The sequence below is a fragment of the Lindgomyces ingoldianus genome, assembly GCF_010093535.1.
Source record: "Lindgomyces ingoldianus strain ATCC 200398 unplaced genomic scaffold BDR25scaffold_21, whole genome shotgun sequence".
Classification (NCBI taxonomy): domain Eukaryota; kingdom Fungi; phylum Ascomycota; class Dothideomycetes; order Pleosporales; family Lindgomycetaceae; genus Lindgomyces; species Lindgomyces ingoldianus.
The window spans coordinates 583899-605393 of NW_022985182.1; the positions used below are offsets into that span (position 1 = coordinate 583899).

The 21495-nt window shown below is 50.6% G+C and overlaps 10 protein-coding genes across 10 annotated transcripts; 7 read left to right on the forward strand and 3 right to left on the reverse strand.

Moving 5' to 3' along the window:
* Positions 1 to 763: 763 nt before the first annotated feature.
* Positions 764 to 1795, reverse strand: BDR25DRAFT_356596 (uncharacterized protein; the record flags this gene model as incomplete). The annotated part of the gene is made up of 6 exons (XM_033695670.1): positions 764 to 887; positions 1000 to 1145; positions 1205 to 1279; positions 1351 to 1523; positions 1559 to 1664; positions 1703 to 1795. 6 exons carry the CDS (start codon positions 1793 to 1795, stop codon positions 764 to 766), a joined length of 717 nt encoding a protein of 238 aa, XP_033546205.1.
* A 1285-nt stretch (positions 1796 to 3080) lies between these two features.
* Positions 3081 to 3629, forward strand: BDR25DRAFT_229273 (uncharacterized protein; the record flags this gene model as incomplete). The annotated part of the gene is made up of 1 exon (XM_033685307.1): positions 3081 to 3629. One exon carries the CDS (start codon positions 3081 to 3083, stop codon positions 3627 to 3629), a length of 549 nt encoding a protein of 182 aa, XP_033546206.1.
* Positions 3630 to 4503: 874 nt separating this feature from the next.
* BDR25DRAFT_326215 (FAD dependent oxidoreductase-like protein) lies at positions 4504 to 6074 on the forward strand (the record flags this gene model as incomplete). The annotated part of the gene is made up of 2 exons (XM_033692261.1): positions 4504 to 4752; positions 4902 to 6074. The coding sequence occupies 2 exons, from the start codon at positions 4504 to 4506 to the stop codon at positions 6072 to 6074; spliced, it is 1422 nt and encodes a 473-aa protein (XP_033546207.1).
* Positions 6075 to 6810: 736 nt separating this feature from the next.
* BDR25DRAFT_229005 (DJ-1/PfpI family protein-like protein) lies at positions 6811 to 7602 on the forward strand (the record flags this gene model as incomplete). The annotated part of the gene is made up of 2 exons (XM_033685294.1): positions 6811 to 7248; positions 7369 to 7602. 2 exons carry the CDS (start codon positions 6811 to 6813, stop codon positions 7600 to 7602), a joined length of 672 nt encoding a protein of 223 aa, XP_033546208.1.
* Positions 7603 to 7734: 132 nt separating this feature from the next.
* Positions 7735 to 9119, reverse strand: BDR25DRAFT_304481 (uncharacterized protein). The gene is made up of 2 exons (XM_033690218.1): positions 8844 to 9119; positions 7735 to 8778 (listed from the first exon to the last, which is right to left on the reverse strand). The coding sequence occupies exon 2, from the start codon at positions 8698 to 8700 to the stop codon at positions 7846 to 7848; it is 855 nt and encodes a 284-aa protein (XP_033546209.1). The 5' UTR covers positions 8701 to 8778; positions 8844 to 9119; the 3' UTR covers positions 7735 to 7845.
* A 68-nt stretch (positions 9120 to 9187) lies between these two features.
* On the forward strand, positions 9188 to 10092 carry BDR25DRAFT_288909 (SNO glutamine amidotransferase; the record flags this gene model as incomplete). Its single annotated transcript, XM_033688417.1, has 2 exons — positions 9188 to 9450; positions 9498 to 10092. 2 exons carry the CDS (start codon positions 9188 to 9190, stop codon positions 10090 to 10092), a joined length of 858 nt encoding a protein of 285 aa, XP_033546210.1.
* Positions 10093 to 10285: 193 nt separating this feature from the next.
* Positions 10286 to 10958, reverse strand: BDR25DRAFT_229146 (nuclear cap-binding protein subunit 2; the record flags this gene model as incomplete). Its single annotated transcript, XM_033685300.1, has 4 exons — positions 10286 to 10403; positions 10456 to 10647; positions 10706 to 10845; positions 10896 to 10958. 4 exons carry the CDS (start codon positions 10956 to 10958, stop codon positions 10286 to 10288), a joined length of 513 nt encoding a protein of 170 aa, XP_033546211.1.
* A 422-nt stretch (positions 10959 to 11380) lies between these two features.
* BDR25DRAFT_326220 (uncharacterized protein) lies at positions 11381 to 14095 on the forward strand (the record flags this gene model as incomplete). The annotated part of the gene is made up of 3 exons (XM_033692262.1): positions 11381 to 11680; positions 11729 to 12751; positions 12824 to 14095. The coding sequence occupies 3 exons, from the start codon at positions 11381 to 11383 to the stop codon at positions 14093 to 14095; spliced, it is 2595 nt and encodes an 864-aa protein (XP_033546212.1).
* A 1678-nt stretch (positions 14096 to 15773) lies between these two features.
* Positions 15774 to 16820, forward strand: BDR25DRAFT_48772 (uncharacterized protein). The gene is made up of 3 exons (XM_033698646.1): positions 15774 to 16074; positions 16136 to 16449; positions 16511 to 16820. The coding sequence occupies exons 1-3, from the start codon at positions 15861 to 15863 to the stop codon at positions 16724 to 16726; spliced, it is 744 nt and encodes a 247-aa protein (XP_033546213.1). The 5' UTR covers positions 15774 to 15860; the 3' UTR covers positions 16727 to 16820.
* A 3421-nt stretch (positions 16821 to 20241) lies between these two features.
* Positions 20242 to 20860, forward strand: BDR25DRAFT_304485 (uncharacterized protein). The gene is made up of 2 exons (XM_033690219.1): positions 20242 to 20374; positions 20427 to 20860. The coding sequence occupies exons 1-2, from the start codon at positions 20332 to 20334 to the stop codon at positions 20681 to 20683; spliced, it is 300 nt and encodes a 99-aa protein (XP_033546214.1). The 5' UTR covers positions 20242 to 20331; the 3' UTR covers positions 20684 to 20860.
* Positions 20861 to 21495: the final 635 nt, after the last annotated feature.

Consider the following 21495-nt stretch of genomic DNA (forward strand, 5'->3'; position numbering starts at 1 on the left):
TCCAGAAGGTGGCTGCTCAGCAAAGGTCATCAAAACGGCGCAGCTTGTCATCGACGCTCTCAACAAGATCACACTCTCACGGAGCCTTCAAGCTTCCGCAAAAACTGATCGGTGTCTTGGCTTCTAAACGGGGTATTGCGATTATTCGGGCCCCCTTGGACGATATTATCAATGGACTCAAAGGTATAGGGATCAGTTTGACTGTCTTTTTACCTTTGTTTGCATTTATCTTGCCTTTCCTAGCGCGGTGCGGCACCGATGCTGTCGCGATCGCACTCAGTCAGTTCATAAGAATCCACCAAGTTTTGCACAGTACTCTTATTAGTCGAGCTGTTTTGCTCACCCAGGGCCCTATCTTGAAAGAGAGGGAGAGTATTGGAGATGGCCAGGTGTCCGAGCGAGCCAGCACCGAAGACGTCCTTTAAGGATGGAGAGAGTGCTTTGATTGGCGGTGCTATTGTCTCTGCATTGCGTGGGGTCGAGGTGTTGCTATACAACGGCACTTACTACCCTCACGTAGATTCCAATCTGCTCAGAGTATGCGAAGCAGCTGAATGCGAGTGTGTATGAAAGTATTGTCGAGGCTATTGCAGCCTATTCATATTCAAATCTGGACCAATGGGCTTTAGGCGGTGTCCATACCTTCTTATTTTGCTACTATTACAGGGCACAGATAAGGAGTTTGATTGGGACGAACCTTCGTGACTGCTCGGGGAATGATTGAGATTTATATATCATGCTTGACACGCCACACCTGTTCCGTTTACTTGAACACTCCATTGGTGAAGCCGACGACCTGAGCCTCAAGCCCGGCCGGTAAGTTTATTGAATGAACTATGAACCGGGCCTTCATTGACGCAATAATCTTGGTCTTCTGTGCTATCAGACTCCACAACAAAGGTATGCATTATGCCGTTCTGTATGAGGAAAGAAAGTCTTAAGTTAGGAAATGATCAACCAAGAACCAAGCAAGACTGGAATAAATTCTAAAAAAAAAACTCAAGAGGCAAAGATTTTGGGGAGGATGGGAACCCGAAAGCTGGAGGAGCGAGGGCTGATACCGCTAGCTGCTGGAGAGATACAAGAGCTTGAGGAATATTAGATATCATGAGACTTGTAGAAAGATAGAAGAGCTGAGGTGCAAGCTTCGTGGTGCATTCGGCTGACTAAGTGTTAAGCAAGTTGCATCCTCCTAACTTTCTACCAAATCACTGAGACCTATCGCAATGTGTCGTGGTAGTATAGTGGATCCGAGAGCGCACCGGGCTAGATTTTCGGCCTCAAGTTTGGTGAAAGAGTAACCGGAGAATCCATTGGAAGCAGAGAGTCAAAGGGGAGCTACGATCTAACGAAAGGAAGCACCAGATGAAGATATACGTATCTTAATTTTGAGTTAGAAAGTTTGGAGTAGTAGTCTGTCCATACAGCATAACAGTGGGGCAGGGCTGATTCTTGAAGAGCATCAAGTATCCCGATGAGGGGCACGGGAATGCGAGTAACAGTATGTGCCAGTAATTGATTTACTTAAAGCAAAACGTCATGAAGGCAAGGAGGACACTCCTGAGACTCGATTCAAAGAATAGTTTTAATGGTGACTCAAGATGGGAGGAATATTTGTAAGTATCACCAGACATCTCGAAGTCCTCCAGGACGATTCCGGGTTCCTGGCTGACGAGATTCCTTCATTCCTCCAAGCTAGAACCGGGGATTTGCCGTAATAGAGGACTGCAATTGTCGAGGCGGTGCGTTCTTCCGGAACGCGACTTTTAGCGCCTTGTAAGCGTTGGAAAGCCATGGGTGGTCCTTGGGCGGGGTAGTAGAGCGGGGAAGTTTACACGACTGTTTTTAGTATGAATTGGAAAGTCTGTCATTACTGACTATATTATTTAAATAAATTGAAAATCCTGCATCAATCAGCTACTAGCATTGTTGGTCCAGCGGTTCGTACTATCAAGTTCTCATTCGACGTTCTTCATTCTAATCTCCTTTCAGGTAGGATATTTGCCTTCCATCTAGCCTAGCTAGGGCGAGCAAATGGCTCGGGTTCGACTCCCGGACAATGCAACTTCCTTTTTGGGGATCTATCTTTTTTGCCCCTGATAACTTTCCAAACCACGTCATGAACCCCGCGGGCTATATTTTGCTTCTGCGACTCCTTACCGAAACAGTCTTAAGACGAGCAGGCAAGCCTGCGACCAACCCTGGTCGTCTGGATGACTCTTACTCAGACTCTCGAACAACACATCTCAAATTGAAGAAAAGGACAGCAATCGATTATTTATCTCCATCTGTCTTCATTCAATTGGCACGACACCAACCCCGCACGTTTCGAAACAGCATCCTAAAAGCATTCCCCCGCGGCACAGCCTGTTTCGCACTCGATCACCAGCTAGCGACGATTTCCTGCACGAGCACAGACGTGGGCAACATGCCCAAATAACGGGTGTTGGCGTGATGTCTCTCCTCCAGCCGGTGACACCGCGCCTTGGTTCCAAGGCAACCACATCTATTGGCGTACTCTCATTGGCCTTGCAAAAGCGAGTGTAGCCCTTTATCTCAGCAGTCGGAGTCCGTCGGGTTGTGGTTGTCTGGGTACTCGGCTGGATGCGCTGTCGTTGCAGTCTTTGGCCCCGCCACCTGCAGCTCCAAACTGGACACCCGCAGCCTGAGTCGGTGAAGTCTTTGCGGGCAGCCAGTCTAGCCTGCGCTTTGCGTGGCCGACGCAGGACTCTTACCACTTGATTGGCTGGGGGGAGGATGTGCTCACCGACACCCTTTCGGGCAGGCTATGCGCCAAGCTGTGGGACTGGGTCACTCAGTCTTGTCCTCCAGCGTGGGATCGTGAAATGGTGCACGATACATAAGAGAAGGCACATGGCGATTGAGCCGCAAATCTGTCCCCAGCCCGTGCTCATTCCTCCATTCCTGTTCTATTTGAACTCTGAATTGCCCGTTACTCAATTGCAATCCTACTCCCTCTAAGCCTTGGGTCTTCTTTGTCTGCACTGTGCATACCCCGCTATCTACACCTCTCGTCGTCCATCTTTGGGTTGAGACAGCCAAGAGACAGCCAACACACAATGCCATCCCGCCAGCAACCGCACTTCCAGCCCCCGCCACCAATCCGTACCTCCACCCACGACTCTGCAAAGTCTCAGTTGTCAGGGACTGTGTCTCCTGCCTCTGACATGATGTCACCAACTTCCACATTTTCCCGAGATGGCCGTTCCCCCGTTTCGCCGGGCGAGGAGTCGTTCTTTGGGGCCATCGCCTCGCGGATTCGCGGCCGCTCAAGGAGTCGATCCCGAAATCGTTCCTCTCGAGAGCGATCCAAGTCTCCGATCATGCTGCCGCCTGAGCAAATGCCTCCAACTTCGAGTGCCCAGCCTATGAGCCCAACATACACAACGCAGAGGCAGCAGCAACCACGACACGTGTCGCATGCGAGCCAAAGCTCAGTAACTTCCACCACCTCAAAGCCCTCTAGACCGAGTCTCCAAGGGCCGACGAGGAGAAGCACGAGCAGCAGCGACATGTGGCGTGGACGCCATTCCAATTCCTGGCTATTCAACGACTTCTCCGTGACAGACACGGCAAAGGACATCCTTCATCTTCGACGAAAATCATGACCCACAGACTAGGGCATTGCATGGTGGTCTGCGACACGCCTTGCATGGGTACTCGGGCTAGAATGCTGCTGGGAGGCACGGCTACTTCTTGACGAAGCGTCGCAAAAGTCCGTACAATCTTTATGTTAATAACATCGATGGTAATGATCAGAATGCATCAAGAAATTGCAGCCGGTTCGAAATATAGGCCCACTTTGATACAGGACTGGCTGATGAATGGGGTTCCTTTGGTTTCTTTTGGAGGGCTTGTGTATTCTGAGAACCTTTTGGCCTGTTGTTTCCTGTACCTATCATGTATATTAGCTTGATACAGAGATACACATATTTGCGATATCAAAACTATGTTTAACGCCGGATTCCGATGTGTTCCTGGGGACGTCCACTGCCTTGGTTGGTTGCAGTTTTGAGATGAAAAGGGTATTGAGACACGATAACGCGTGCAGCATGTAACGTTGAAGTGACAGTCAAACCACCAGATCAGCGACCCGATCAGACGCACGGTAGATCAAAGGCTAGAGTTGGAGAGGTGAGGTTGTCGCATCTCAAGTCGGGTTCAGAATTGCACTGCCCCCTTACCTAAGCCAGCTCAGGGTAGTTAGCTACCTCACCGCTCGGGGGGTGTACCTCCATGCCCTATCCTCCAGAGCTCTGTTTCTGCTTCTGCGCCGGCGGCATGAATTCCAATTTTTCTTGCAGTGAGAGAAATGTCTAGATTTCATTCATGTCACTCCGTGTCCTCTAGGAGTGGGGGACATCCGGATCGACCCACTCAGCATGCATGCCTCCAGTCCTCCAAGGCTTCGCAGGTAGTCCTCCAACCTTCGACCCCGCCACTCACCACTCACGCCCATCCTCTATCATCCATTCCTCCAACATGAAGTATGAACGCGCAGCACTCCCGACGCCCACGTCCACCAGCTCCTTTTGGCATAGCGAACCGAATGCATTCCTCCTAGGCCATCGGACGACGGATGAACTGCCAACCGAAGCCGATATTGTCGTTGTAGGGAGTGGGATTACGGGGAGCTCTGTGGCGAGGTTTCTGGCTGAGGACGAGAGGGCGAAGGGGAAGAGGGTAGTCATGCTGGAGGCGAGAGAGGCGTGTTGGGGGGCTACTGGGAGGGTAAGCTACTGCTTTCTTTGACGAACAGATGCATACCGGCGCTGCATTCCAGGATGCCATCAAGAGAATGCAGACTTCTGTTCGAAAACAAAATCGTCATGCTCTTTTAACATACAGATAATGGGATCCTAAGCTCACAAGCTTGATAGAACGGCGGCCACTGCCAGCCACTCCTCTTCGACCGCGCCGCCGATGTAGCGGACTTCGAACTCAAGAACGTTGCGGCCGTGAGATCGTACATCGAAACTCACAACGTTCCCTGTGAATGGCGCAGCGTCTCCGGTTGCCGCACCTTTTGGTCTGATAAGCTTATGGCGGAAGCGGAACGAGAAGTCACATATCTCAACAAGATCGCGCCGGATATCGGACAGAGAGTGACAATAATCAAAGACAAGGAGGCATTGAAGGAACACTGCGTGAGCCCAGATTGTGTTGGAGCGACTATCACCCAAGGAGCCGGGAGCTTATGGCCGTACAAACTAGTAACCTTCGTTCTTGAAAAGCTCGTCAAGGACGGCAAGCTGAACCTTCAAACCAAGACACCTGTGACACAAATTACCTCGTCAGACTCCAAGCACACCCTCCACACCTCTCGTGGTACAATCGAAGCAAAGACCGTCATCCTCGCAACAAATGGCTACACCTCCGCTCTCATCCCCCAATTCGCCGACCTAATCGTTCCAGTGCGTGCCGAAATGTCTGCTCTCCTTCCACCCAAGAACTCCACTATTCTTCCTGATTCGTACGGCATGGTTGGAGCTCTAAGCCAGCCTGATAATAATGACGACTACCTTATCCAACGTCCCTACCATTCCGTCCCAAACCCTGCCGGCCATCTCATGTTCGGCGGCGGCCGCGCATCCGGCATCCTCCCTACCGTCGGCATCTCCGATGATAGCGTGATCGACGAAGGATCAGCCGCGTATCTCCGCAGCGCTCTCCTCAAAGTCCTTTCTCTCTCCGGAGAAACCCAGGGCCTAAAGGAACTGGAAGCAGTTGCCCAATGGACGGGCATTATGGGCTATTCCCGCGACAATCATCCATGGGTAGGCAAGGTGCCGGATAAAGAGGGGCTGTGGCTTTGTGCGGGATACACAGGACATGGGATGCCTAACGGAACCCTGTGCGGAAAGGCGGTGGTGGATATGGTGCTTGGGGAAGAGGCTGGGGAGGATGTTATTCAGCGACAGGAACAGATGGTCAAGGGTGGGGAGCTGCCGAAGAGCTATGTCATTAGTAAGGAGAGAATTGCGAAGGCGAGGATGTGGCCCACAGTTGAGGTTCAAGACCGAGAAGGGATTTCTGCGACTAGTAGAGTGTAGATATCTCTTCCATATCCATTGAAGCTCCAACCAGATTGTAAACCTCACAACCTCGAAGCAGTGCTTAACCATCCAACAACCCATTCAATTAGCTCTAGAGCGCACCTTCGATCCCAGTCTCCCAATCTCCCATTTCATCCAGCTTCTCGGCCGTGGAGCAGCTTCAGAAGTTTCTCCGAGTGCTTGCATATATACGCCCTATGCCCTGCATTTAGGCTCAGAATGCCCCAGATGGATAAGCACTCCAAAGCACATGACTCGTTTCCAGCCAATTGCGGGGCACGCCTTAGCTTCCTCCCTTCACCGCTATTAGTAATATAACTGTTTTATTTCTAGTTTCCTGTGTGTGCCGCTGGGCTACCGTGTATAACTTGACAGTCGTCTCAAGCGTTAGTTTCGGAAAGGTGCAGGATTGAACGTTATGAAAAATTCTATCGCAACAACTGGAGATGAAAAATTTGAAGACATAGCAGGATAGAAATTGGCATTCTTCAACTTGCACCCTTCCCAAAATCTAGCAAGCAAAAGGTTCAATGGATTTAATCTGCCCCGTTTATATATTCGATGGTCTCCGCTAATAGGTGAAACTCCTTTCAGCTTTCTTCAACTCGTTACATCAACCATTCTATCCAGCGCTATTCCAAATCGAGAAATACTGCCTACATAGAGCTCTACATCCCTCTACCCGTGCCCATACCTGCACGGGTCCCACGAAATACAGTTCACCGCTCTAAAAATGCCTCATCCCAACCCCCCGAAACACATTGGCGTTATCCTCTTCCCCGGCTTCCAGCTCCTCGACGTCGCGGGACCCCTTGATGTCCTAAACATCTTGTCTAAAACCTATCCACTCCGTCTCTCCATCCTAGCCCAAACCCTAGATCCCGTGTCTACCGCGCATAACGTCGAGCCTACGATCCCAGGATCAGATTTCGCAGAGTCAATTGTGCCGACGCACACCTTTGCAAATCCACCCAAGGATCTGGACGTTGCGATTATTCCTGGTGGGTTTGGGACGAGGGATGAGGAGGTTATGGGGAGCGTGGTTGGGTTTGTTAAGGGTTTGGGAGGGTTAAGGTGGATAATTACTGTGTGTACGGGGAGTGCGGTGTTGGCGCGAACGGGGTTGTTGGATGGGAAGAGGGCGACGTCGAATAAGAAGGCTTTTGCTTGGGTATACTTCTCTCTTTCTTATACTGCCCTCTTCCTCTCTCTCCTTTCCTCTTGCCTCCCACCCCTTTCCCTTTTCGTACGTCCGTCTGTCCCATCATTCTAACACCCACCCTTCAAACAGGTGAAACAGCAATCCCCTGCCGTCCACTGGGTGTCGAAAGCTCGCTGGGTAGTTGACGGCAATATTTGGACATCTTCCGGAATTTCCGCGGGTATTGACTTGATATATGCATGGGTGGGTAGTGTGTGGGGAGAGGAAGTGGCGAGTTTAATTGCGGATAGCAGTGAGTATGAGAGGAACACTGACAGTGGGCGGGATCGATTTGCTGAGAGGTGGGGGGTTGCGAAACTTTAGGTAAAGGATCGAGGGCGGAAGGGGGGCCGGGTAGAAGGGAGTAGTGATGAGTTCTGAATGAGAAAGATTTTGGATAGAGTTTGCGGAAGGCCTCGTGTTATACTGCATGGTATTGATTAGTAGATGGCAAAGAAGAAGATATAGGATTGCATGCCTACAATTCACTATGGATTATAGGAATACCTAGCCCCCCGTCTCCTATACCACTAAGGACAATACATCTACATCGTCACCCCTCATACATCAACCCACCCTCGCCACCTCCAAAACATCCCCCTCCAAATCCAAACTCTCAAACCCCGTCAACGCCTCTGGAACCCCAGTTTCGGGCTTCACTGCCACCGCAATCATAAAATCCTCTTCAAATCCTCTAATCTCCATCCTCACATCCATCAGCCTCTCCCCCTTAAGCCAAACCTCCACATCCCTCACCTCCTCCCCCCATACCCCATGCGTACTACACCTCGGTACTGTCCCTGGACGCGGTGCCCTCGTATTCCTAAACTCCAGCTCCTTAATCCACTTCGCGAGTAGCGCTTCCCCGTCCAACTTAATATACGCCTCTTTGTAACACCAGAAGGTGTAGAAACGGCGGAGTTTCGCATCAATCAACAGGTCGCTTGAAAACTTGCGCTTCTCGCCTGAGCCGGGCAAGGTGGCCACGAGCTGCTCGTTCCGCACACAGCAGCGATCATACCGTCCCAGCATCTCCGCTGTGACTTCGGTACCGTCGAGGAGTTTGAAGGGATCGGTGTTGTACTTCATATCCCAGCTTTCCTCAGGCGAGAAGATTTCAGCGTACACATCGACCCAGCCGCCGAACCCTTCTTGGTCAATAAGGCGGTAATCATTGCGCTCATTAACGCACACGATGTCGACGCCGAGCTCGACATCCTGCGTATTGCAGCCTACCAATGCGACAAGGCCGGCCTGGTGCGACACGTTGAATTCAATGGGTGCAGGTTTCCCGTCGGGTAGTAGTGCGCATGGTTTCCCGTGCTTGGGGTCGCGTTTGCGGCCAAAGCGGATATCGGACCAGGGGATTGATAGCGTTTTATGGATATATAGGCGTTTGAGGAGGGCAGAGCCCAGACTCATTTTGGCGTCTGCGATGTGGAATTTGCGGATGCATGTCTCACGCTCTTGGGGGCTGATTAGTTGGAGCGCTTCTGAAGCCTATTGGCCTTGTAAGTTTCCTTCTCAATCAATATGGTGGGAAGCAGTGGGTAGGGAAGTTTTACTGCTTGTGAAATTTTATCACCAGGCCAAAGACTTCTTGTATCCAGCAACCAACACGTGTATTTCGGCTTCCTCTCAGCCCTCGTCATGATTCGGACCTCACGTTTGGGCGTATCAGGATATTCACGGAAGGTGAAGCGGCTGGGGTGGAGGTTAGCTCCCCTCGGCGGGGAAACGCTGGCCGGAACAAAGCCCGCCTTATGAACGATTTCGCACGGCTTATCGATAACAACTTTCTCTGTGCGATGTCTGTCTGACTCTTGACAACCATCCATCGGACTCCGACGCCGTATTGTCTTACGATCCTGATCGGTGCGCCCGCATTTGGCCAAACGGCTCTAAAGGAATGACAGTCAGCGAACCCGACGTCACAGTTGGCGTCTTAGCTCTGCAGGGTGCGTTCAGTGAGCATCTTCAGCTCTTGCGCCAAGCGGCTGCATCGCTCGAGAAAAAGAATATCGACGGCTCGAAATGGCGGTTTTTAGAGATCAGGACGCCGGAGGAGCTGAGGCTATGCGATGCACTTATTCTGCCTGGGGGTGAGAGCACGACTATGTCCCTTGTTGCAGCGAGGTCGGGCATGTTGGAGCCGTTGAGGGAGTTTGTCAAGTGAGTGAATGGAAGGAGTCGCGTGACTCGTTGCTAATGGTGTACAGGGTCCTGCGCAAACCTACCTGGGGAACATGCGCAGGTCTAATTCTACTAGCCGAGTCTGCAAATAGGACGAAGAAGGGCGGACAGGATTTGATTGGAGGGTTGGATGTAAGGGTGAACAGGAACCATTTTGGGAGACAGGTGGAAAGCTTCCAAACAAATCTATCGCTTCCATTCCTAGGAGACTCTCTAGGGAAAAGAGCCAACCAGCCTTTCCGGTGTGTCTTCATTCGGGCTCCAGTCGTTGAGAAGATTCTACCGCACCGGGCGGGCATACAGACTGAAGAGGCGTCGAGAGAAGGTACGATTGTGGCACCTTCCCAAAAACCCGCCGATGACCTGGCAAAAGAGGAATTGCAAGCAGAGGTGGAGATCATGGCTGCCCTGTCGACGCATTCGCCTGCGCTGCAAAACAATCAAGAGCATGACCACCCTGGCGCTGAAGATATCATTGCGGTACGGCAAGGTAATGTCTTCGGGACAAGTTTCCACCCTGAGTTGACCGACGATCCGCGAATACACGTGTGGTGGTTGGAAGAGGTCCTGAAGGCGGTCCAGCGAAGGGAGCAATTCGAGGTTGCAGACCGCACTCGGTAACGGGTTTGCAGACGGTCACATGCACCATTTGCAAAAGGCGTTGGAGGGGTAACTGCTTAGTTAGATGTAGACTAGAACATGGTGTTAGAGCCTCGAGGGGTATCGAAGTGGCGGAGACGAAGTCCGCAATAGATGATGAATGAACGCCAGCCCCAGCCCATGCCATGAACGCACGACTTCTCGTGAAGTACACCTAGCGGTAGTCATCCCTTTCTCCATAGTCATCGTTAAGAGCCCTGCCGAATCCACCTCGGCCGGGGTCGTATTCCTGGCGATATTCATCACGCACTTGACCACCAGATTTGCCTCGCCTGGGCCCAATTAGCATTGTTCTGAATCATCCTTGAGCAAGTCCATATGTACCCATATTGCCTGCCCTCTACAAAGCCCTCATCTAGATCTGTGCGAACGACGCGCTCATCAAGCTTAGTACCTCCAATGTACTTCATGCAGTCCAGCGCATCCTGGTGGCTGTAGTACTCGACGAAGCAGAAGCCACACGGCGTCTTTTGGAATCGGTCGAGGCCCATGACCAGGCGCTTTATCTCACCGCATCTTGGGAACAGTTAGCACCGGGATTGAGAGGAGGACAGTTAGACTCGAGCAAGCGCACTTTGAGAAAAGTTCGTGAATCTGCTCTTCGGTGGTATAGAAGGACAGATTTCCGACGTAGAGGGTGGTTGCATCCTTTAGCTTGTCCTCGACTTCAGGGCTCACCCGAGAAGCGTCATCGTCGCGATACCTTCGGCGCTTCTGCATACTCTGGTTAAGGATGTCGGGATTGGACACTGTCATCCACGTACCTTGCTGGAGGCGTATGAGCTGGGCTTGTCCATGCGCTCTACGGTGGATCGAACTGGAGGCATTTTGTGCTGCTCTGGAAGCGTGTCGAGGATGATATTTATGATGTGAAGGAAGGGGGAGTGCTGGGGAGTGTTTGGGAGCGAGGCAAGCTTGGAGCTATTTCCGCCGAGGTTTTGCCAGGTTGCGGCGCGTCTTCCCCCAAACTTTCGACCAGAGGCTGTTCGAAACAAACAATCCCATCGCTTCCATTTGACAGATTTGCCGCGCTGTAGACTCACCCACTGGCTCCAACACCGTCCATTCTGCCCATTTAACCCATTTCTCCGCCAATTCCGCGCCAGAGGACTCAACAGCAGGTTGCGCAGGCGCTCAGGTGGTCCAGCTAGCATCAACAGAACATAGGTCATCGTTGCAGCCCGTTGCTCGACTGGTGGAAAGAGCTATACGCTGAGGAGGGGCTTGCTTTCTGTGAGGAACACCCAACATGCCCAAGGTCATCTGCCATACACCAGCATGGCTGTCCAGGCCAAATCCGGGCTTCGACCTTTTCATGCCGAAGACCCCGGCACGCACTTCGAATGGCACCAGGGCGATGCAGGATGAGCAGAAGCGGCCTAGTAAGGCTATTGCTACCCGCGACAATACAGAGGTATTTGTTGCAGTAGGGAATGAGGTTCGATGGGCAGATCTTACCAAGCTCAAGGAAGACCATGAGAGCATTGCGAACTTGGGTTCTTCGCGGAGTCAGCATCTTGCGAGTCTCGCGGGCAAATCCACCTACCGCGTAAGTATTTACAGCTAACCAGAGGTCTCTTGCTAAATTAAATATCAGGTCCTCAAACTTCCCATCCACTACCCCATTTCACAGCTCGCTCTTTCTCCCTCTGGCGATTATATGGCAGTCGCAACGTCACATACGGTACATGTTGTGCTCCTCCCCGATTCAACCCACCTCGAATCATCCGACGATGCAGCCCCGCTAAAACCGAAGACATTTCAAGTAGGCCCGACGGCGCACGTGCTAGAGGAATCGCCTATTGCGTCCCTGTTGTGGCACCCTCTCGGGTACCATGGGCGGTGTCTTGTCACCATCACTCGTGAAGGTGTAGTGCGTCTGTGGGAGATAAATCGGTCTGATCGGTCAACTTTCAATGAGCCTTCGCTCTCGATCGATCTCAAGAAGCTGGCAAACGCTATCAATGATGAGGAGAATTTGAGCGCGTCAAAGTACGGAGCTCCTAAAGGCTTCTCTCCCGATTCTTTTGAGCTCGAGGTGGCGTCGGCGTGCTTCGGAGATTTTCCTGACCAGGAGGGCGTTCACGGGTGGGCGCCAATGACATTATGGATTGCCATGGTGGAGGGTGAAGTTTACGCGTTGTGCCCGCTGCTACCAAAGAAGTGGCAGCTTAAGGAATCACCGGGAGCGTCTACCTTCTTGCAGACACTGGCTACTTCAATCAACACCAACTATGCAGAAGTGCACGATGATCCTGAAGCCACATTAGAAAGCCAAGCCACTGCGAATAAGCAGCTCTCGTGGCTGTCGGATATTGTCTATAACGAATCTGTGCGAGAAGAGCCCTGCTATGGAGAGCCGATTAAGGTGTACTCCCGTCCGACGAATGCCCCAGCTTGTCCACTCCTCCAAGGCCCATTCTCCCTCACCCCAGAAGTCGAAGAGTTTGAGCTTAGCGACATTATAGCCTTTTCCTTAAAGACATTCTCTGATGGCACCGCGGACGAGCCGGCGGAGGGCGTGCCAGCGGCGGTCGTCTGTCTCCTCACGGATACGTCTCAGGTCCTTGTATGTCTTGATCTTGAGGGCATTGTAGGGCGCTGGCTACCCTCTTCTTCGGTAAGCTTACAACATGCTCTTGAAAATTATTTTTTTTTTTGAAAAAAAAAGCATAGAGTTAACATTTATCAGAATCAATACGCGCTGTCGGACACTCCAGATCACACGTTTGCCATTGTGGAGATAATAGCTCTTGGGGGTGAGGGTGACGCACCGTCATTCAATCAATGCTTCACCCCCGATGTTCATACTGACTTTTCTTTTTACGTCTCCCGCACTAGCGGTGTGTTCTACATCTCCCTGGAACCATGGATTCGAAAGCTGGAAAACGAGCTCTCAGAACCAGAGAAGGAGGGCGCCGAATTTCGCTCAAGGCTTCTCTTCGAGGGCGCAAGTACCTTAGTTGAGACATGCATAAACAAACCTACCGAGGAGGTCACCTCTTGTGTCGCCATCGAGAACGGCAACATTGGGTATCTCCTTCTTACCATCATAGGACAAGAGCCATGTGCGGTCATATTCGATGCTCCCGAAGATGGGCTACCAAATGAGGAGGAAATTAAAGACTACCTTGCAATAGAGGGGCCAGTACCAGAGATCCGGCCAGTGTACCAAGCGCCCAAGGAACTGTATGCTCCATCCCAGGTCGCAGCCGTTCTCGACCAGGTCGTTCCATCTCGTCACAAAGCCTTACTCAAAGAAGAAGTCCGCCTGTCTCCTGCGAACCTCGAGCTTCTGATGACAGTTCACAAAGTCCTGAGCCAGGAAACACACCGACTCGGCCTTGCAGTCTCGGACCTATTCAGGCGCTGTGAACGCCTGCAAGATGAATTCAAAAACCAGATCTTCAGAACCGCGCAACTCTCGACGCGGATCGACTCTATCACCGGGGAGGATGAAGTTCCGTCTGACAACGGTTCTGATGCATTCGTCTATGGGAACGCAAAGATCGAGGACCGACTTGAGAAAGTCAAGACGAGGCAAAAACACCTCAATGCACGATACGAAGCTATTCGCAAGAAAATGGTCAATGTCGGCGGCCCCGATCTCAGCGAAAAGGAGAGCGACTGGATCGAGGAGCTTCAGACGATGGATCGAAGTCTAGAGCAATCAGCAGAGCGGCTAACGGATGATCAAGATGGCAGCGCAGTACCAGCGTGGCAGCGTCTGGAGCATGTCAAGACGGCGAAAGTCGACCTGACAGTCGCCGTTGAGAAAGCGGCAAAGGATGGAAAGGAGAAGCAGGCGCAGAAGCAAGCGCCCGGTGGTGTGAAAGTGCCGTCACAATCGCGGAGACAGGAGAATGAGCATATCGAAGCGCTACTGCAGCGAGAATCGGACTTGGTTGAAGCCGCGACGAATCGGCTAAGGAGCATGGGAATTTCAATACCTGAGGAGAGTTGAGGCGAGACCAGGAGTGTGGCGTGGTACGCTAGATATGCTCATGTGTACACTACTTAGGGGATCTTGACTCAGTAGAAGAAGTTCGTCAAACCAGTATCGTGAACGGCTTTTTTTTTTCTCGCGTTCCTGGCGCCCACCATGCTAGGCGTTGCCATGTCTGTCAACCACGCTGTCGGAAGCTCAGTACGATGCGGGTGAACGTTTGACCTCGTTAATTTTGGCGCTGCCCAGGTAATTTTTGCATAAAGTGACCTGGGTCTGAGGCTTATGTGTTGAAAAAAGCATCTACTGCATCAATTGATCTCTTGACCGTCCATGGAAACCTTGGAACGGGGACAAATGTCGTGATGTTAATGGCTAGAAAACCCCCTGAATGGACTGCTGCAAGTGCAGATTTTCGAACATTTCATATCATGATGCGCAGTAATTGGCCAGCGAATCGAAAACGGGATTCCCAAAGCGGCGGGTTTCGCGGTTCTGGTTGGTGGTGTGCTCGTTAACAGCATCCTCCCAAGGCTAAGTCGACAATGCCAATGTTTCCTCATCAAAAGCTTGCTTGCCTGCTCGCTCGCTCACAACGCTTTTCGCTTGCGAAATCCATCCATCGACTGGGCGAATATCAGGGGGAAGAAAACACTCTCCCAATCAAAACCACACGGACCCGTCTGAGAATAGTAATTTCACTGCATATATCATGCATCGAAATAGGGTCGTTTGCAGCTTTGAAGGATCAGTGTACAGGATGTATATTGTTCCTTTCCCCCAGGGCTGAATTGCTGCAAATCAACGCATGAGGGGTTATTTTAAACGGCAGGGAGGACGCGATCTGACTGTGCCGCTTGAGTGCTGTGTTACCCACCACGCTTCTCAAAACGGCTTTGAGATGTGCTGATGAAATGCAGGTAGCCGTGTCATTGGCATTGGGAGTGGAAGGTCCCGAGGTAAGGTGGCTTCGACGAAGTCCGCTGCCAAGCCCACCGGCACAGCACAGCGCGAGGACGGTGGATGAGAGCGAGGGTTGATGTGAAATGTCAGTGAATGTGCTGAGCTCCCTGCGAAATGCGGCACGGCCGGCTTTATATCACGCCTGTATCACATCACCGCAGGGCTGGCCGCGCGCCAACGGCCATCTCATCGACTCCTTCAGAGTCACATCGAGGCGGTATCCACGTTTCTGGCCTCGAGAACTGCCCTAAGCGGGGGTGCGAAGGTGTGAGGGCAAGATGGTGGGCGCTTAACTGCTGTCCAGGACCGACTGCCGACGGGGTGGGCATCTGGCTGCACACACCATCACATCTTGGGCATCGCCAAAGGGGCCACCCTCTGGCTCGGCCGCTCTTGGGGGATCCCGCCCGCGCCGTGAAGACTTGCATCGCATCCGCTCAGTGGTTGCGCATCCCTGCCGGCTCAATCTGCACGCACGGCGCCCATTCGCTCCTCGTCTGCCCGCTCAGAAGCTGACATGCACTGGCTAGCAAGCCATGCCCACCGTTCGGGCGATTCCAGTTGCTGCCAATTCGCCTGTCGACGAGGCCCTGTCCTTTATTGTTAACTGGGTGGTCGCACGAGGCAGTCCTGGCCTCTCCATAAGACTGCTGATTGCCCCCGCCACCGCACGCTTCCGACCTGCGTCGCCTCTGCTGCAAGTCAAGTCCAGTCCAGCTCTCCTCGCCGCAGCTTCTATCGGGACTCTGCATTGTGTGTGAACGACGGAGAAATAGAAAGAGAAAGAGAAATAGAAAAGAGTCGGCCCGGCTCATTCATCATGTTTCGTTTCACAGAGTTGGTGTTTCTCGTCGCCAGCTTGCCCCTCGCATACTCGCACACAGTTATTGTGTATCCCGGCTGGAGAGGAAACAACATCCACACCAACGGAACTGTATCAGACACCGATCCAAACATAATACCGGGCTCATTAGGCATCAACTACGACAACGGCACATATGGGTTTCCCTATGGAATGCAATGGATGTATCCATGTAGGTACCCGCAGATTCCGAACTCATCATGCCGAGCTCCCCACTGACTCCCAGCTTCCAGGCGGCGGCATGCCCACATCTTCAAACCGCACAAAATGGCCCATCAGCGGCGGTGCAATTTCTGTCCAACCCGGATGGTTCCCAGGACATGCCCTCGCTCAGATTTACATTAACATGGGCTTCGGCAATGAACCCCTTAACATGTCCCATTCGATGCTTCCGGTCTTCCAGATCACCGGACCCACCAACAATGAGTATCCTGGCACTTTCTGTCTCCCACAGGTCCCGTTACCAGCGAACTACACGCCGAAAATTGGAGACAATGCGACAATTCAAGTTATCGAGCTTGCGCAACATGGCGCCGCTTTGTATAATGTGAGTCTCACCTCGTTCTCGTCCATAAAAGGCATGAATATTCACTAACGATTCTCCCTAGTGCGCCGATATCACATTTGCCGACCCAAAGGACGTCCCAGAGGTGAACTCCTCGAATTGTTTCAACTCAACAGGCGCAGCAGACAGAATTGGATTCAACCTTGTCTTCACAACCACTAGTCTATCAGCCGCGTACCCGTCGCTTCAAGTCAACGCATACGTTTCCTTCGCCCTACCGCTGCTATTGGTCATGGCGTCGTGGCTTACGTGGATCTAAACCAATTGGCCTGATCTGATTTGATCTTCACTCATCATCCATCTTTCAGTGCGATTTAGGGGAACAGAATTGGAATTGGAATGGTGTTCGGCGTAGGGGGAGTGATATCCAGCGGGCATTTTGTTTGGACAGGACAGCGCATTTCGATTTACAGAGTACGATATCACCAATCATGTGAGTCAGTCAGATTAGCTACTCAATGTTGCAACAGAATTTCGGTATTCCAGGGTATTCCAGAGTTGCAGGGTGGATATCTGGGCGTAGTGACGAGGAATGATGTAGTGCGAGATCAGGCGAGGTGAGGAAATCACGGAAAGGTTCTGCACACACAGCTCCAATGTACATAGCCTCGGCGCTGGGGGTCCTTCTCTGTCTCTCTTTGTCTGCAACGCGACGAGTTGTTCACGGTCTAACTCTTGACTGCGTGCGTCATCTGCCTCGGTCTGCATCACCGGGTTGACCATCATGCAGCTTGCCTTTCCTTGGAAAGTGTAATACAGTAGTTTAATGGAATCGAAAGTAAAACTAATTCGGATCACTGATGTGCACATTTGCGAGAAGCGACTCAGATCACGAGTCTGTAATACGGAAGATGAGCATGAAGATTAGTAGATACTTGCTGACTGACCGTGACGTGTACTCTGACAACCAAGACCCTTCTAACATATTCACCTATATTACTGGGATACCTTACTTCCTCCCCCGGGTCCCCCCTCTCTCCCTGACTGTCATCCCAGTCCAGCATCCTCATCCACGGATTCAGAAGCAGAACTACGCACAGACCATATGTCCCCCACTTCTCCCAATCAAGCTTAAATCGAACGGCTCCCTGCATATCCAGGTAGACTTGGAAAATAGCTCTGCCCAACGGCGCGTACATTCAAAATTGCCCTCTGCCTGGGTGGCTGCGGCTACCTAGGCCGCCCGAGGACCATGAGCGCCCAGGCAACATTTACGTTTTTGTTTCTCTGAGGGCTGTGAGTAGCCTGGGCTTAGAGCGGCTTGTAAAGTGAATTCTTGGCAGGTATTAAGGGCTTTTCTGCTCACAGTGTGTATGGCGCGTGGGCCACTCGGGTGGGTATTGATGTCAGTACCCCAAGTTCTAGTATAAACATAGGACCTTACTCTCTCAACCCCTAGTCTCATCGATAGCTCAAATTTGCCAACGCCCTACTCAAGAAGAAGCTCTATGACTTCTTTTCAACTCTCTTTGTCCTCTTCTGCTCTTTCCCATTCTCTTTGTTCTCCTCTGCTGCTTTGACTACCTCCTTTGTGATCCTAATTTCGCCGCCTCGACGATCAGGAAGAAGCTCCATGGCTCTTTGATCAAGAGACATTGCCATCTCGGCGACTAGTGCCACGAATATCCCAAATCTTTCTACGTCCTGCTGCGTCCTGCTGCAGAAGAAGCTTCATGACTTCTCTCTCACTATCCCTGTTCTGTGTCGCTGCTTTGACTACCTCCTCTGTAATCCTGATTTCGTCGCCTCGACGCTCAAGCAGAAGCCCCATGGCTATTGATCAAAGGACTTGGTTATCTCAGCTACAAGTCCAGCCGATATCTCAAATTTTCCTACTACCTGCTTGAGAAGAAGACCTATAACTTCTATCCAACACTTCCAGTTCTCCACCGCTGCTTTAACTACCTCGTCTGTGATCCAAACTCCATGGCCTGGATGCTAAGCAAAACCATTAATACTTATTTGTCACTCAGCTCATTCCCCACCGCTTCGATTACCTCTTTCACAGCCTGTATACTCACATAAAATGGAAATGGGGATGGATGCATAGAGACAAGTCTTTCCCAGTCACTTGGGTACCTTTAGGTTAAAAGGGGAGCCGTATCCTAAGCTAGAGACAATCGCGCGGGATAAATTGCGGGCTGTTGGCTTATAGGTTTACATACAGGCCAACTTCTGAAAAATATTAGATAACATGCGGCATATTCTTACACTTGTGTAGATGTGTTGTATGTTTTATCGAGGAGAACGAGTGCTTTAGGTTTAGAGGGGCGGTTGATTACCCTATTTATAAACTGAATGTTAGCGCATGGACCATCTAGATGTACGCCAAGTACTCTTGCTCAAGCGTACCGGAATAAAGTATGCCAGCGTAACACCAAATAAACTCTTGCAATACTAGAACCATAATATTGACGTCGATACCCGTCCAAGTAGCCCATGAGCCATACAAACTATGATCAGAAAAGCGGTCAATACCCGGCAAGAATTGACTTCATTACCCGCTAGAAGGTACTCACTACCCGCCAAAAGTGCCACACCCCACAGTACACATACCCTTAAGGGCCTCCTGACCACCCACGGGACACACCGGGATATACTCGGTGGGCAGGACCTACATAGTTCACGTGATGAGACCACGTGACACTTACCTGTATTTATTCTATATATCCTCTGAAGCTTACTCCTCAAGCATTCTGTCGCGTACAGCTATCCGTCTATATATATCCTTCTGCTGTGCTAGCTGGGAGTTTGACCTTTTGGCAAACGCAACACATTCGTCTCACAATACAAGCCTCATCTAATCTTCAACGGTCTACCCATTGTGCCTCACATAGTGTATTTTTTGTGTGTGTAGTAGCGCCTTTTTTACGGGTAGTAGCGACCCTTTAGCGGGTAGTGAGGGCTCTCTAGCAAGTAGTGGGGACCCTCTAGCAGGTGGTAACGACCTTCCTTTCGGCGTGTACTTACCTGACGCTAGTAGCGGGTAGCAAAGTCAATTCTTTGCGGGTATTGAGGGCTTTTCTGCTCGCAGTTTGTATGGCGCATGGGCCACTCGAATGGGTATTGACGTCAATTCCCTGGGTTCTAGTATAGCATAGGACTCTCTTGCGGGTAGTGGCGACCTTCCTTTTAGTGTGTATTCACCTCACCCTAATAGCGGGGGCGAAGTCATTTCTTGCCAGGTATTAAGCGCTTCTCTGCTCACGGTTTTTATAGCGCATAGGCCATGTATAGAATGAATAGTTGCTGACTAACCCACCACAAGCCTTGAACAACGTTAAGAGGGTGAATTAGAGAGTTATGCTTTTGCGAATCTAGAAATCCGCTGTAAGTACCCTCCTCGCTTGATTCTATCAATTATAGAAGCAGATTTTTGGTGCTTGATTTCGATATATAGGTTGTACATTGTCAATACTGATAAATACCTTCACCTTTGTCTCTTACATTTCTGCTTCGTGATCGATTGCGGCGTATCTCTTCAAATGGAAGGTGATGCAACCCAGAGGTGTGGGTGGTTCGAAATATCAGATATGAAATCAACTTAATTAGGAATAATTTGACTGGTTGTGCACTTGAAATTGGACAGCAAAGGTTGAGGCAAATCGCGAGACATGTTGCATACTGGGATGCGCGTGACCGAAGCTGCGCACAAATTCTCATAGCGTGACCATAAGCAACCCACCGCTATATGTTATCATTCAACATTGGGTGACATTGGCTGATTTAAGTCGAGCAATAATCTTAAGTCTTTGCCTGCATACCGCGTATATAGTTGCCTTGCCATCTTTCACGGAATGGAACAAACTCAACACAAGATAAGAAACACAACGATCACCTCCTATCAAAGAAACTTAATTTAATATGGTTCGAATTCTTGCCCTCTCATTATTGTTCCTGCCGGCCAGTAAGCTACCACACTGATTTTATGGTCCAATATACTGAATTTCGTGGTACAGTAGTTGGGGCCAGTGCAATCCCTTCTCCGCAAAACCCTGGTTTCGGCTGGTATTGTAGTGGTAAGGAAGATGGCAACTATCCCCATCCGTTCACGTGCCACAAGTATATTGCATGTGTCGGAAAACAATACGCATACGAGATGTCATGTCCGATGGGTCCGGATGGGCCCCTTCACTTCAATCCAAATACCGGGCACAATCCCTCACAAACGTTTTGCGACTACCCTGACAAGGCAGGGTGTTATCAGCCAAATTAAAGATGGAGAGAAGGTCTCGAGAGTGGGTGGTATCCCTTTCGCTTCGTGTGTGTGTAGTGTGTGACAGGGCGTTTGTGTAGGCATGTTACGGGCACCATTTTCAAGAATGACGTCAGAAAATAGGTATGATGTATGTTTGTGGTATAGTATTAATATATTATTCTATTACTTTTAAAATATCTACGCTGTATCAGAACCCAGGGTATTGACGTCAATACCCGTCCGAGTGGCCCGTGCGCCATACAAACTGCGAGCAGAAAAGCCCTCAATACCCGCAAAGAATTGACTTTGTTACCCGCTACTAGCGTCAGGTAAGTACGCGCCGAAAGGAAGGTCGTTACTACCCGCTAGAGGATTCTACCAGCTAGAGGGTCTTCACTACCCGTCAGAGAGTCTTTACTGTCCCCCTCCTAGTTGCAGGGTCCTTAGGGGCTCTGGGCTTCTCTGTACAGTCCGCTGAGCACCTGAGATAATCGAGACAACACCCCGCTTTTCAGCCTAAGCGCCCAGTTGTGTTTGTACCCCGGCTCAAAGCATCTGTCAGGGCAGGTAATCGGCGAAATATCTTGGCATTATTGCTTACCGTATTTTATCAGCTGACGCTCGGCCCCACCTGACGCACACCCCACCACACACAACTACTCCCCTCATTTTCATAACTACTACAGCTATAAGCATGAAATTTTAAATATAAGGAATTATATATATATTAAGCTAAAATATAGTGAAAATTTTTTATATAATAGCTTTAATTTTATAATATATAATATATAAATTTTTTACTTAAAAAGCTTTATATTTAAATAAAATAG

Excerpts from the sequence above, each read along its gene's own strand:
- BDR25DRAFT_48772 (XM_033698646.1), top strand. The coding sequence starts at position 15,861 with ATGTTTCGTTTCACAGAGTTGGTGTTTCTCGTCGCCAGCTTGCCCCTC. Across the intron at positions 16,075-16,135 it reads AATGCAATGGATGTATCCAT|GCGGCGGCATGCCCACATCT; the intron begins GTAGGTACCCGC and ends CCCAGCTTCCAG. Across the intron at positions 16,450-16,510 it reads ATGGCGCCGCTTTGTATAAT|TGCGCCGATATCACATTTGC; the intron begins GTGAGTCTCACC and ends GATTCTCCCTAG.
- BDR25DRAFT_304485 (XM_033690219.1), top strand. The coding sequence starts at position 20,332 with ATGGTTCGAATTCTTGCCCTCTCATTATTGTTCCTGCCGGCCA. Across the intron at positions 20,375-20,426 it reads ATTATTGTTCCTGCCGGCCA|TAGTTGGGGCCAGTGCAATC; the intron begins GTAAGCTACCAC and ends TTCGTGGTACAG.
- BDR25DRAFT_304481 (XM_033690218.1), bottom strand. The coding sequence starts at position 8,700 with ATGAGTCTGGGCTCTGCCCTCCTCAAACGCCTATATATCCATAAAACG.